Genomic DNA, 16,316 nt, shown 5'->3' with positions numbered 1-16,316 from the left:
CATGGCTCAATAACTGTTACTACATAGATTCTAACATGGCTTTGTTAGGCACATTAAAGGTATCTGAGTGAAATAACGATTTGATCAAATGAGGGCTGGAAGAGAGCATGGTCATATCATTGAATTCCAAATGTAGCGTCCCAGTGGCCACCCAAAAATATCTGGTGTCATTGCCGCTGTGTGCATGTGTGTGTGAAGCCACATTTTTGGAGAGAAGAGGAAACAGACTACTGTACTAGTGTGTGCGAGGCGCTCCTGTGCTCCACTTTCACGGAGAAAAACATCTAACCGGCAGCCTCACATCGACCTTCATTCCTCCAGCGGTGCTCCTATCGGTAAAAACACGTAAAGACTGAAGGTCTTTACTGTTGGCGGCACCCTTGGATTGAAGGAAATCAAATCACGGAAGAAGAGGTTCTCCCAACGCAACTGGTGGCCCCGCGTGACGATTGCGGAAATAACAATGGGGCCGAAGAAACAAGTGGCGACAGAGGAGGTAGAGGAGTTTAAAAAATCAATTGACTTTATATCGGAGGAAGTGTCTGCTGTCAGGGAGCAAGAGAAGCAAATGTTGGAGCTGTTGCAGGAAGTGAAATGGCTGCGCCTCCAGAATGAAGCAAAAATTAAACGCATCGCAGAGCTGGAAAGAAGAGTTGAAGACTTGGAGCAATACTCCAGGATAAACGAAGTGCTTGTTACCGGAATACGCATCAAGCCTAGGTCATATGCGCATGCTGTGACTGTGGACGCCGGGTCCGAAATTGCAGAGCTGGAGGTGAATTCCATGGAGCAACAGGTGGCTGCCTTCTTGCAAACCAGAGGGGTGGAGTTGGACGTGGAAAACATCGAAGCAAGCCACTCTCTCCCCAGGAAGAATAACAGCGACACACCAGCAATAATACTGACGTTTGTGAACAGGAAGCATAAGAACGCACTGATGAAACAAAGACGGAAGCTGAACGGAACTAACGTATTTATGAACGATCATTTAACTCAAGGAAACGCTGCAATAGCAAGAAAAGCTAGATATCTGAGGAAGCAAAAGAAAATACAAAAGACTTGGGTCACCAATTGTAAAATATTTATTAAATTGAACGAGGCACCAGAAGAGGCCAAAGTTTTGGTAATTTGAAGTATGCAAGAGCTGGAGAAATATGAATAAGAATCAACTTCATAGCCTACGAGATACAGGACAAATACATACAAACGCCTTTTCATTTGGAAACAGCTGTACCTATAATAGGTGACATTGGTGACACTAAACACGACACGGGCTTGGGGAAATGGCAGGGAATTCTAAACTGTGAACTGATGGAGCTGAAGCAAGATGCACAGGCCACGTTGAAGAGAGTTGGTTATATGCAGTGTGTATTGACTCACTGTCAGAACTATTTGAGTAATTTGATTTTTTTTTTTTTTTTTGAGTTACGTTTTTTTCTTTTCTCTTTTTTCTTCCAAATATATGAACAATAATGAACAAAATTTGACCTCGGAAGAGGAAAATAGTGATATTTCAGAAAATTAAACTTTTGAGTTTGATCATGGGACAAATGTACGCTTTTTTAAGTCAACTGAATATAAATTATATGATTTTGAGACTAATGTTGACCCAGACACATCTTTATCGCAATTACAAATGTAAATCTCACTATTATACTATTAAAAACAAATAAGTTTGATGAATTGAATATAAATGGGTTTTCACTTATACATTTCAATAGCAGGAGCCTCTATACAAACTGTCATCAAATTAAGGACTTCTTACAATCATTGAAACATAAGTTTCATGTTCTTGCCATTAGTGAGACCTGGTTATCAAATGACAAGGGCTGGAATTTAGATTTAAAAGGATATAATCTCACCATGGCAAATAGGAACAATAAAAGAGGACGTGGTGTGGCATTTTATGTTAAGAACGATTTTCACTGCAAAGTTATTGACATAACAGTTATTGATGATATTATGGAGGGTTTGACAATTGAAATGTGTTCTTGTAAATATAAGAGTATTTTTCTGAGTTGTATATATAGGACACCTGGTTCTTCTATTGATGCATTTGTTAATAGTGTTTCTAATTATTTGAGGAGTGTATAAGCAATAAGAAGTTATTATTTGTTTGTGGCGACTTCAATATTGATTTGATAAAATGGAATGAGCATACTCCGACTGCTGACTTTCTAAACAATATGTTTAGTTTGGGTCTTCGGCCACTCATAAATAAACCTAGTAGAATAACTAGAAGAAGCGCCACCCTTATTGACAATATTTTTACAAATGCTAAATATCAGGAAATAAGTGGTTTACTGATTAGTGATGTAAGTGATCATCTTCCTGTTTTTGTCATCATACAAAGAATACATTAAAAATGCCTCACGGATAACTATGAAGAGCAGTGCAAGATAGTGAGATTAAGAACTGCTGAGCGAATAGATGCGTTAAAGAATGATCTTCTAAAATATGATTGGATAAAAGTGTATGTGGATGATCCAATGATGATTTTTTGTCTATATTTTTGTATTTGTATAACAAGCACTGCCCAATTAGAAGGCTCAGGGTGAAGAGGGTACCCACAACAAAACCATGGATGACAAAAGGTCTACAAAGAGCATGTAAAAAGAAAAAACAACTTTATAAGAAATTTGTACACGTGAGAACTGATGATAGTGAAGAAAAGTACAAGCTGTACAAGAACAAATTGATAAACATCATAAGGGTGCAAAAATGAACTACTACAGTAAATCCCTCGAGGAGTATAAATTTGATGTACCAAAGATTTGGAAAGTAATAAATCACATTATTCAGAACAGTCGTCAATCAATGGATTATCCGACTTCGTCTATAAAGAGTGGTGATGAAAATGATAAGTAACTTAGATGATATTCCCAATGAATTTAATAACTTTTTTTTGGATGTTGGCAATACACTGGCTCAGAGAATTATAGGTTACGATGATAAAAATGGGAAGTATAATAACTTGATAAAAGCTAATTTAACGTCTTAGTGGTGTAGAAGAGACAGATATGTTAGAAATTGTAAAGAAAATGGGAAATAAAAGATCAAATGATATAAATAATGTTGACAGCTCATTGGAAGCATTGTCAGACCTCTGACCTACATATGTAATTTGTCATTTCAAAAGTGAGTCTTTCCTGATAAAATGAAATTGGAAATAGCAATTCCAATCTTTAAAAATGGTGACAAACATTGTATAAGAAATTATAGACCAGTATCCCTACTTCCCCAATTTTCCAAAATATTAGAAAAGTTATTTGTGAAACAATTAAATGTGTTTATTAATAAAAATAACATTTTGAGTGAGAACCAGTATGGGTTTAGGGAAAATAGGACCACTACATTTGCAGTTATGCAAATGCTAGAGGACATTGCAAAAGCAAACGAAGATAATATTCCATTAGTTTGTATCTCGATCTACATAAAGCATTTGACACAATAGATCATAGAAAACTACTATTGAAATTGGAGAAGTATGGGATGAGGGGTGTTGCCTATTTGTGGCTAGCAAGCTATTTAGAAAATAGACACCAATGTGTAATAATGAATAATAACAGGTCAGAGTTGAGAAGGGTTACAAATGGGGTACCGCAATGGTCAGTTATTGGTCCAAAACTATTTATATTATATATAAATTAAATTAGCAGAGAGACAGATTTTTTCAAATATGTAATTTTTGCTGATGATACAAATGTGCTATGTTTGTGGAAAATCTAAAAGCGCATTTGTGCAAAGTTGGAAGAGCGTTTGACAATATTAAGTCATGGTTTGATGTAAATAAATTATCTCTGAATATCAAGAAAACCAAATTTATGGTTTTTGGAAATCAGAAAAAAATAGAAGGGAATATTACGTTAAAAATGTGTAATGCTAATATTGAACGAGTTTTCGAAACAAAATTCCTTGGAGTTATGATAGATGATAAATTAACATGGAAACAACATATTAACTATATAAAAGGAAACATTTCTAAAACAATACCAATATTAAATAAGTCAAGACATCTTCTAAATCATATAGCCTTACACATAATTTATTATTCTTTGATATTTCCCTACTTGACTTATGGCGTAGAATTGTGGGGATTTACAAACAAAACTGCAATAAATGCAATTGTAGTTCTGCAAAAGAGAGCAATACGAATTATTAATAAGACTCATTATTATGCACATACAGACCCACTCTTTTTCAAATAAAACATTATGAAGATAAAAGACATGTATTATTATAAAATCATGCAAATAATGTTTAAAGCAAAAATTCAATCTCTTCCTCACTGTATACAAAAGCTCTTTAAAATCCGGGAGTCTCAATACTGCTTAAGAGGTGTTTGTAAGTTCAGTGTTCAAAAAGCAGTTAAGGGAATTAAAAGATGTGTTTCTATTGTCGGAGTGAACTATTGGAATAATGCAAATATACATTGGAAAACCTGTGAGTCACTTTTATTTTTTTTTTAAATGTTCGCAAAGCTATTTTGGAAAGTTGCAGAGAATGATTTAAATGATGAGTTATGTATTGCTATTTTTTGTGTTTCGTCTTTGTGTTTGCATAAAATGTAAATAGGTAAATGTAGTTTTTCATTGCCTTCAGGGGGAGAAAAGACCAGGCTTAAATAAGCATTAGCTTCTGCCTGTGCCATTCTGTCATGGGACATATGATTGTAACTGATATGTTGTGTATATATTATGGATTGTAAAGATGACTGATGACAGAATAAACAATCAATCAATCAATCAATCAATCATAGTTTCAGGCAGTGTGCTGCCACCTCCACAGTATACACTGAGTCATCCATAATTCATTAAAATACATAAGGTGAGTGACTATGACTACAACAACAACTACTACTACTACTACGACTACTACTACTACTAATAATAATAATGGGGAGTCAAAAGTTACTGTTTTGTCTTGAAAATGCATTCAATCATTCAATCAATCAATAAATCATTTTTTATACCAGACTCAACAACATACAAAAACAGCACAAACAAAATCACACAAAATAAACTATCACACATTAAAAAGACGTTTCCACATGCCTGGCTGGTAGTGAATTGCATTAACCCCAATATTTGTGAGTGACACCAAGATTTCATTTTGAGACCTGTCTAGCCTACAAATATAACTGTGCATTAGAGTTCGTAGTACCACTTGCAAAGTGTTCTCTTGTGCAGAGACTAACATCTCAGTTGCACTAGTCCACCGAGGTCTTCTCAAGAGCACCCACAATGCGTCATTGTAGGACACCTGTAGCCTGTACATACTGGCTCTTTTGTATTGAGTCCATAGGTGGGCTGTTTCCAGAGATGTACACTACAGAAAGACGTAAAAAGAGTCAACTTTACGTCATCAGCCAAACCTGCGCATCAGTATATTAGCCTGAACATACAAGATTCGACTATGCTATAAATATCATCATCATCTGCCATATTGGCAGTGATGATGTGCCCAAGATATTTAACCTTATCAGTTACAGTAACAATTGTGTTTAACAGATAAAAAAGAAGGTAGTATGTGTTTGTCCTCCTTTGCCCCACAAATCATAACCACACTCTTCATTGTTATTTTAATGTGTATTGTGCACAATTTCAGTTGATGTGCTTGTCAAATTAGTAAACTTTTTATTTTTTTTTATTTTTTTTTACATTTTTTCCATTTTTTTTACAAACATTCTCGTTATTTTTTTTTCTTAATTTATGGTTTTGCCTATGAAGTAAATCCAATATACGCAAACTGAATCGGGAACAAATAGTACCTCAACCAAACTTGTAATCATCAGCAGTGCACAACCTATACTCAAACTGACATTAAATAGTATATTTTTTCTCTGACAAACATGTTTGAATGACACGTTATTATGATAATCAGCAATAGATAAAGCACTGGAGTGAGGAGCAAAAGGCAATGAAAATAGAAAAAAAAAACACTTATAGGAAGATATTGCATAAAATAAAATAATGTTACCTACTCTGTATTATCTGAAAAGATGTTTTTTGTTGTTGGTCACAATTAGTTTTGCAATGGCTGACTTGTAATCTACAGCTCGTCGTTTTTGCCCTTTGTGAGCAGGGCTATGCAATCATATTTAAAGGTCACAATAATAACAAAGAATGTTTGTTTGTCACTGTGTGCCCTGCGATTGGCTGGCAACCAATTTGGGGTGTCCCCCGCCTACTGCCCAAAGACAGCTGGGGTAGGCTCTTGCGCGTCTGTGACCCTTGTGAGGATAAGCGGTGTAGATAATGGATGGATGGATGAATAATAACAAAGAAGTCTTCTTTGGTCCAGACACACCTCAAAGTCAGAAGAAATGGATGTTGTTGACTACTTTCATCTTAATTGAAATAAGAGGAGGACAGTGTGTGTTGCTGTGATTGTGGAGAGTATGGCTGCAAGTCGACCGACAGCGACTTCATGGGGGACGAGAGTGTGATGGGCCGTTCTCCCCAACGTGGGCCGCAGGGGGGATACGGGATATTGTGTTGACTCAGGATGTTCAGGGATTTTTTTTGTTTTTTTGTGAGTGCCTTTTATACAGACTTTGGGGACTGATGTTTATTTTCTTTTGTACTCTCGCTGTTTCATATTCTCAATCAGGTTGTGGAAATAGGGACATTTCTTTTGTCAGGGGGGCATGTGGGCTCAAGAGTGGTTCATGTACTCTGGACTCTGTTTGTACTTCCTAGTTCATGGTGACGTCCGAGGCAGGTGACATTGAAAACAGTGTTGTACTGTGCGTGTGCTAAACGAATGTAATAAACACTCCCAAATCAGTCCTAAATTCAGATTATTGTTGGTGAGATCTTCTAAAGCCCCTAAACTAGGACATTACAATAGTGCTACTTGTTCCAAGTGTAGCTAACAGTATTTGCTGACACAAAGGCAAGGATTAGTAGAGGAGAGGATCAGTACCACACAACTCGTCACAGCGCCTAGTGTTTGGGAGCAGCCAGGAAAACAAGGACTTCTAGGAGGATGGGCGACAGCGTGACGAGGATGTGACAATTTCTTTTAACTAACTCGTAGCTGATTGGTTAGTGTGACCTGTACACCAGTGGCATGCTGCTTCTGATTGGTGAGCTTGGGGGGAGGGAATAAGAGCTTTGACGATCCAAAATGTTGTTGTCTAAGATCACAACTTTGATCCTAAAACAATAAATTGTTCAGTCCATTTACGTGCATGTGTTAAAATAATGGGAGGTCAATTTGGCCAATGGCCAGTCGGAGAGACAACAACTGGGAGTAAGGACATTTAATTTTATGGTCAGGGGGTAATTGCTCAGTGTGATTACTTGTTTCTTTTTTTTGTGCCGATCAACCAAGTTGAACATAAAGTATAGACTGTTTGGACCTCTCAGGATTACCCAGAATGCACTACCCCACATTCATTTTGGATGTCATGCTCTGCTACCGCTTCATTTGTTACTGTTCAGCGAAGCAAGAACACCGTTTGCCATGCCTACTAAGTTTGTTGTTGGCTGTACAAATCGAGAGGGAAAAGGTGAAAACGGATTTTATAGACTCCCGAAAGTGATTACAAATCAGGGATTTCATGCCAAGAAAAAAAGTGAAAGACAAAGACGACTGTGGCTTGCTGCAATAAACAGAGCCAACATACCAAACTCCGACTATGATCTGTTCGAATTTGCTTGGACCACTTTGTCACAGGTAAAATATTCTCTGCTAAAATACGATCGCTTGTTGTTCTATTCTTCAACAGTAGTATTTTTAGCTCATTAGTTAGACTACACAGCTGGAAAAAAAATAAAATAAAATGTGACTGTCCTGCAGTGTGTTCGTGTTGGTCACAACAACACAACCATGCCTATGCAGTTTTTTTTAAGATGGGTAGCCAATTTCAAAATGAGCCGGACTCAAACCTCTCATATGCCTCCATACTTTCAGAATCCTGGAAGTCCTTCAATTCACAGAATGGGCTTAAGGTGGACAATGAGGTGTAGTGGACAAGATTGATGTAAATCACGACAAGCAGTCAGTATTCCAGCAAGTTTGTATGGGTCCAATTCGCCGATCAAACACAATGTGTCAGCATACCGCACACTCGCCTGTCTGCCTGCTCAAAGTCTCTGCGTATTTCTCTATCACAACAGAGGGTTTAAATCCACTAAAAACAAGTAGTCAAATGAATGAGTCCAAGTGACCAGTGTACGTGTTGGCAAGGAAAAGGCGGGGTGGCCAACCAAAATGGATGATGGGATTGTGGGACATGTTACTATTTTTAGCACATACAGTGGGTATGGAAAGTATTCAGACCCCTCAAAATTGTTCACTTTCTGTGTCACTGCAGCCATTTGCCAAAAAAAAAAAAAAAGTTCATTTTATTTATCATTAATTTACACTCATCACCCTATCTTGACAGAAAAAAACAGAAATGTAGAAACGTTTGCTTATTCATTATTATTTATTTATTCGGGTCATTGTCCTGTTGAAATGTGAACCTTCGGCCCAGTCTGAAGTCCTGAGCACTCTGCCTGAGGTTTTCCTCCAGAATATCTCTGTACTTGGCCGCATTCATCTTTCCTTCAAATGCAACCAGTCATCCGGTCCCTCCAGCTGAAAAACACTCCCACAACATGATGCTCTACCCACCATGTTTCACTGTAGGGATTGTATTGGGCAGGTGATGAGCAGTGCCTGGTTTTCTCCACACATACCGTTTAGAATTAACACCAAAATGTTCAATACAGTATTGATCTCATTACACCAGAGAGTCCTTCATGTGTTTTTTCTGCAAACTTTATGTGGGCTTTCATGTGTCTTGCATTCGTCAGGCCACTCTGCCATAAAGCCCCGACTGGTGGAGGGCTGCAGTAAGAGTTGACTTTGTGGAACCTTCTCCCATCTCCCTACTGCAATTGCGGAGCTCAGCCACAGTGATCTTTGTGGTCTTCTTTACCTGTCTCACCAAGGCTCTTCCCCAACGATTGCTCAGTTTGACTGGACAGCCAGGTCTAGGAAGAGTCGTTGTCATCCCAAACTTCTTACATTTGAGAATTATGGAGGCCATTGTGCTCTTAGGAACCTTGAGCGCTGCAAAAAAATCTTTTGGAACCTTGGCCAGATCTGTGCCATGCCACAATTCTGTCTCTGATCTGATTCTCATTTTCTCTGACATGCACTGTGAGCTGTAAGGTCTTATATAGATCTTTCCTAATCAAGTCCGATCAGTTTAATTCAACACAGCTGGACTCCAATAAAGGAGCAGAACCATCTCAAAGAGGATCAGAAGAAATGGCCAGCATGTGAGTTAAGTTCGCTGCAAATGGTCTGAATATTTATGACCATATGATATTTAAGTTTTTCTTTTTTCATACATTTTCAAAAATGTCTACATTTATGTTGTTTTTTCTGTTAAGATCAGGTGCTGAGTGTACATTTATGAGAAATGAAATGAACTTTTTTGATTTTGGCAAATAGCTGCAATGACACAGAAAGTGAACAATTTCAAGAGGTCTGAATACTTTCCGTACCCACTGTACAGAAAAACACTCTATTCCTAAAAATGGGACCCACTTTAATGCCCAGCTCACTCATTTTGCCATGTGAGGATCGGAATTTGGACCCATTCGCAGATATGACACCAAAGTTGAAGAGTAAAAATTATTTATCAAGAAAAATACAAAGTAACAACAGAGATCAGAGATCAACTTGCATAATAAATAATGCTAATGGTCTAATCTTGTTTGGCTTGATCCAGAATTCATGGGCAGAAAAATTCCAGCTTGTCATTTAAAGGGACACTTGAGTGATCTTAACATTGGCACTTATATAATAGGTTTGCATGTAAAAATGACATCAGTACTAAAGTGCCCCCCCCCAAAAAACTCTGTAGTGATTTAAGGTCTTTTTTTGTGATTAGCTTTATGACAAATTACCCCGCCCCCTTATGGGGCGTGTCTTATGTTATGTTTTCGGTCTCAGCGGTCTACGTCATGGGAGGGATCCAAGCGTGGTAGTATTGCTCGCTTTGTCAGTTCTGTTGTCTAAAACGGTGACCGATTGCCTCCAAAATGCAAATGCACATTACTACTCTTTTCCACTTTAACCTGTGAAAGTATAAAATTCAAGAAAATAATGGGACAGAAAAAACAAGGGATTTTTTTACAATAAATAAAATATGTGATTAACTGCGACTTAACTATGAAAAAATGTGATTAACTACGATTAAAAATTTTAATCGCTTGACAGCACTAGTTATAAGCAATGAAAGCACAATGATTTCCAATGGAGAGTTTGGATAGAACAGGGATGGAACGCTAGGGGGTGCGGCCATTCTCCTCATTAACAAGGGGCATTATTAATGGAGTCACTTATTTCCTAATTTCTCCCAAATTTATTGATATAATAGAAAATGACAATTCTTCATTTTCCAGATCAAAGAATATATAAAATGAACTTGTTACTGAAAACATTGGCCCGGCCCCACCGTCCCTTTAATGTAGCGTCATATTATAAGTGCAGTAATAGCAGCATGCACTCATAATTCACAAATTGTGACAAAACACCTAACTTGGCTCTAAAAGTTAATAAGTACAGTACATATGTTAAGTGATAAGCCCCAACCAAACCGAAATTTAAACTCCACTTACCAGATTGTTGGTGATTCAGATCCTTCTATTTCAAGATAATCAGACTTCTCTTCCATTTGGAATTCTGTAAACACCAATGAGATGGTATCCCCTGGGTCAGCTAGGATGGTCCATTTACACTCTCCACTGCTGCCCAGTCCTCCAGCACCAGGGGAGCCCCCGCTGGGGAAATCAAAGCTGGATATGAAGCCACTGGAACCCCTCAGGGTCCCACCACATGTGTTCTCCGCTATTGGGTACCAAAGAGGAAAGACAAGTGGGGAGTGAGGAGAGAAAAGTTTAGTGTTAAGTTCAACAGAGAAATATGTCTGGCTAGGCTTTAAAATAAATGGGGGAAAAAACAGTGCGGAAGTTATAGGAACTGCAGCCAATTTTGGTTGAGTTTAAAAATTCATTTTTTTCTCAAACTATTAGATGAACATGGAAACAACTCTATTGGTCTTTTAACTGTGGTCAAATAATTTTTCTTCAGCACATTATTTATGTGTGAGGAGTCTCCATTTACCGTATATGAAGTAGTTCATTAGTGAAATCTGAGCAAGGCCTTATGTTGCAGGGAACAATGGCAGGGTGATTAAAGGGCTTATAATGCTGTGAAATTGTCATTTTTTCCAATGTGGGGAGCATTACACAGCCATTGAATATTATTTAACTCTAAAGAAGTGGCTGTCTTTCACAACATATCTTTTCACCGTTTCCGAGGTCACTAAGCTCACCCTCTCTATCCCTTTATGGATTTTCTTTATCTCAAGGATTCTAATGATAACAGGGGCTTCACAATTTTCAATCAATTCAACTCTTATATGTCATGCTGTGCCGGCTGAAGTCTTTGAATGATCAATAGTGGAAGCCAAAGTTGCCAGCCTTGAATCATTCCTGTATATTTAATTCCACAAAGGAACAAGGGACCAGGAAAATTGTGAATTTCAAAGAGAGATATAGACCAAAAATAATGGGTAGCGTTGGTTGGGTTGTAGTTAGCTACATCCCTGCAGAAGTTAGAGATGGTGAATGAGACATGCTACTTGTCACAGGTAATAACAAGATACTTGTCTCATTCACTCCATGACACCAATCAAACTTCTACCAAAGGCAAACTTTCACTTGTTCATTGTAGCTGGCCTTATAACTACAGCACAAGGAATCACAACACAGATACGGTTGAGTGGCATAAAATTGAAATGGACAAAACTGTTGGTACCCTGATGTTAATGATAAAAGAATGAAAAAAAACCAATAATAGTTTTAATGAATAGATAAATAAATGAGACTTCTGCACCTCTCAGCAGGTGTCTGTCAGCAGTCCCTGAGCATTCCTTGAACCACAGTGAGCAACATCAGACATGCACATGATGTCCAAAGCAGTATCACACCAGTCCAAAAACCCAGTTACACAATATAGGTATGTTACCAAAAAGGTTCAACCCACCTAGACGGTATATAAAAATAAAGAGTATCATTGAATAAAGATTTGTGACACAGATAAAATGAGCAAGTTTGTAAGAATCAGTCAAGTATTAAGTATTTGATGACACTTTTTTATGTTGGGAATGAGCCCAAATTGATTTGAATTGTTGAGAATGCAATGTAAGTGAATGGAAATTGTGTAATAATCATCATTTGTAATAAATGGCTTAAATATTAGATATTTTATAACAGAACGCATAAATTAAATGAAGAGTGACATGAGTAACACTTTACATCAACAATATGTGAGTATAAAAATGGCTGGTAAACTATAAACTATAAACTATATTAAATGTGTCATGATCCTATGTTCTGTTATTGACTTGTCTATGAGCCTGGTGGATGGCTAGAGCCTCCACCACACATCTGTTGAGCATTTCTATCAACTGGCTTTAAGTACTGGAGAGATGGAAGCTAGTCGCCAGAATATTGTTGCCTTTGCTTATTATCCCCAAGTCGATCGTGTGCTTGTTTTCTACCACGTTTCGCTAATTCTCGCCTTCTTGTATCTCTCATGTAAGTAATTCAGTTTTTTCAAGTTTTGTGTGTAGTTAAGATTTATTGTTCCTTTATTCTGTAGTTAGGACTTCATTGTGTTATTAACCTTTCTTGTTTCCTATAAGGCTGATTTATTTTGTTTGCATTTTTGCACTTTTGTTTTTTTTAGTTTTTGTTTGTTTGTTTTATATTATTCACCTGCCTTATTCCGGTGCCCAGCTGCCATTGTTCTCCGCCCGTCCACCTGTGTGTATGTGCATATTTTCATTAGTGTGCTAGGCTTTTGCTGATGTAGGTTTTCAGTTGTATTCTTTCCATGCTCATGTTCTCAAGCTCTCTTGTTTGAATAAAAATACTGTAGTTGCTCTTAGTATTGTGTTCTGGCTATGTTTGGGTTTTGAAATTCTGGGCGCACAATAGTGAAAAAATGTTGCTTAATATTATTACTAATTACTGTAAAAGTATTGAGGTGCTCCACTTAGATAATAATCCTCAAGAAGAATTTTAAGTACTTTAACTAGTCCTGTTAAAGGGAATTTTCAGAAATTCGCACTCTAGATTAGATGATGATAAATGCTAATATTCCAAGTCTTTGGTGGTAAATAAATTAATTTAAGATGTCAGATCATTGTAAAAGATTTAAAAAGCTGAACAAAGTGGTCTATATTGAATAACTCACATATGTGTAATTGTGCAAAAGTATGGGGCAGGGAGCTATGACTGTTTGCCTTTGGCCTCCAAATGACTTGCTATGGCCCTGGAGTGAGCCAATCAAAGTGTGTTCATTCACGGCTTGTCCATTCATGATGTGAGGCAGCGCAGAGCTGCAAGAACTCACTGAATTGCACTACACATTGCCCATCGACACTTCATATGTACGTCGCGGTAGTCTCCTACAATTGTGCAGAGATATTCTCACTCAAGCATCGGAGTTCTTTTCCCCGGTTGGCTATGAGGGAATTGGCGAGATGACAAATGGAGAGCACAAATGCTGGCCAACACCGCGTCTCCAGTTGACGTGGTGTTGTCAAACACATCACAACTATTTTTGTTCGATTTCAACCATCTTGAGCAATTTATCCCGTGATTTTTTTTTATATATCTATTTTATTTATATATATATATATATATATATATATATATATATATATATATATATATATATATATTGAGCAACAAGTATAGGCATAACATTTGCATATACTGCACCTGCCACCTTGGTAATAACAAGCCAACAACAACGAAACAATAAATAAATACAACAATTGTATTTGCTTACCCTGAGTTCCATCCTTCAAAAACACGGTATTTCCTTCCACTGTTATGCACATGACTGTAAAATGTATGTCCCGCAAAGCAAAAAAGATGCTTTCTCCTTAACGGGAAAGTCAACGTAAACATTTTTTTTTTTCAAGAATATGTTCTATGCACGCCCACTAGTTGAAACAATTTAATACAATACAATACAATACAATTTATGTAGCGCATTTCATAACAGCTAGAGCTGTAACAAAGCACTTTACAAACAATACAATATATTTTTAAAAAAAACAATAAAAGGCTGTGATACACGCATGAATATACCGTATTTTCCGGGCTATAAGCCGCATCGTCATATAAGCCATGCCCACACTATTTTTTAGAACATTTTGGAAAAAAACTTAAATAAGCGGCACCATTATATAAGCCGCACCTATCTATGTTGAAAACTTTTATATTTACTGCATTTACAGAACGATTATGAACTGTAAATGTACATGTATGTACCTGAGTAGATTCTTTCCTAACAGTGCCTTGTAACACTGCAGCAACGTTGCTGATTTAAACAGAAGAGAACTAAGAGAAAATAAACAGTACTTATCTTAATTTCACTGCCGACTGCAACTCCAGTTTTTCAGCTAAGATCCACCAGACTCCACCATCTATTGTTCTACTACATTCTACATATGCACCTGTCTTGTTTTATCAGACGTGCTAAATCAACAATAGCATTTCACATCGAAACAACAGAACATCTGGTCCACAGACATGAGGCTGCGGGAAGGTGCGTAGGACTGGAGGAGCTCGGAGAGGTACGCCGGGTTAATCCACTTGTTTTTAGCCATCTCTGGGGCCAGCCATTTTGTCTTCTGTCGACTGAAAATGACATCACAACTGCTCACAACGACCAATCACGGCTCAGATTCAGAAAACAGGTCAGCCGTGATTGATCCCTAGGAAGGGGGACCCACACTGGTGTAGGCCTGGCCACAAGGCACTTGCCAATGAGCCCCACCTCCAGTATAAATGTGTTCAATTAATTACAATGAATCAGAGGGTTTGATGCCCGCTGTTCACATATTTGAATGAATGAAATACATGACATCCACCCAACACTCCTTCACCCCAATCAAATTCACCAAAATCCCGTCCAATCAGTGCCGGCACCTCAACGTATTCTGAGCAGGCAAGTTTAGATCGACTTCCTGCCACCAAATCGTCACTCTGCCAGGCCCATCTCCAATGACACTCCCAATGCTGTACCCATTTTGGTGGAGACCAGTCTGCCAAATTGGCAAACATTTGCAGCGAGCCTTGCGCTTGCACTAAAATGAGGATCCTTTGGCATTTGTGCCCCACTGCAGATGGATGTGGATGTGGATGTAAATAGAGCCCAAAATCTCTCATGAGATGGAGTACAAGGCAAACATGGATATTTCTACTACCACAATTACCGAGAAAGAAAGAATAAAATGAATAAAATGTGTCTGCAGTTGTAGCTTAGTCAGACTGGACAATGGTATTAGGTGTTTGGGAGTAATTACTGTACTAGCATAACACGGAAGGTTTCTTAGAGGTTTCTTTGAGAAGCAGCCATGTTCCAATTAATCATGAGCCAGTAGCTGTCTCCAGCAGCTCAAAAATCTTCCACAAAGTTGTAAATGCTTTCAATGGGAAAATGCCTTCCAGATTTTGTATATTTATATTTAAATATCCACCAGTATTCAATTCTTGGCAGAATTTGGAGTACGGTTTACCAACAATGTTCAGAGGAATAAAACTGGCACTGAATGCTGTGCAATGTATTCATGAGCAAATCATGTGAGCATGCTGTGGATTTGGAGACAAAAGGACCTGTCTGTTTTAAAAATCAGCGGCAGTGGGAGTGTGTGGCGGGTTGGGGGGGGGGGTGTATGGTGAGGATTAGAACTGCATTAACTGAGCTCATTTACATCCCAACATCAGCAATCTAATGCTACTTGAGGAGGGATTAATCCTCTCTCCCTTTGACTTTGATATGATATATAGCACTTGTCTTCCTACACAGAATTATGCAATAATCCCTATGTCTACATAAAGTCCTTCTCTTGCCAGGTGGCAAGACATCATAAATGTGTGGAAATTTGAGTTGAGTTTTGAGTGAAATTAAAATAATCGCTGGGGTAATATATTTTTTCAAATTGGAATGGGTGAATTCAGAAAAAAACAGCACCAGCATCAAAATGACAAGTACCAATCATCACATTTGCATACACATTTGCCACAAATTGTTGTCTTTGTAATTCTCACATTGACCATGCATTTTCACAAATGTTCAAATATGCAGTAATCACCATATTAAGTGACATAAATAAAAGCCTGAGCCTCTCCTTGTGGAAGCACAACCCAGAGTTTGCAAAGAACACAGGTGCCCATAAAGACTTGAGGAGACACATTGCCAAACACAAATACCGCCTTCATCACCAC

At 37.8% G+C, this 16,316-nt stretch overlaps 1 protein-coding gene across 11 annotated transcripts in view; it reads right to left on the bottom strand.

Moving 5' to 3' along the window:
• LOC147144176 (CUB and sushi domain-containing protein 3-like) overlaps nt 1-16,316 on the bottom strand; it is a 708,031-nt gene that overhangs the window by 517,453 nt on the left and 174,262 nt on the right. For all 11 annotated transcript variants that reach the window (XR_015087713.1, XR_015087712.1, XR_015087709.1 and 8 more), the window contains exon 6: nt 10,626-10,854. Coding sequence is in view for 6 of the 11 variants with exons in the window: in XM_086037008.1 (XP_085893134.1) it covers nt 10,626-10,854 (229 nt within the window). In the remaining 5 variants the exon portion in view is untranslated. The remainder of the gene's footprint in view (nt 1-10,625; nt 10,855-16,316) is intronic.

Source organism: Filicampus tigris, chromosome 8 (genome assembly GCF_054856515.1).
Source record: "Filicampus tigris isolate MCC_2025a chromosome 8, RoL_Ftig_1.0, whole genome shotgun sequence".
In the NCBI taxonomy this organism is placed as follows: domain Eukaryota; kingdom Metazoa; phylum Chordata; class Actinopteri; order Syngnathiformes; family Syngnathidae; genus Filicampus; species Filicampus tigris.
The sequence above is the reverse complement of the archived record's forward strand: the minus strand, read 5'-3'. Positions and strand labels throughout refer to the sequence as shown.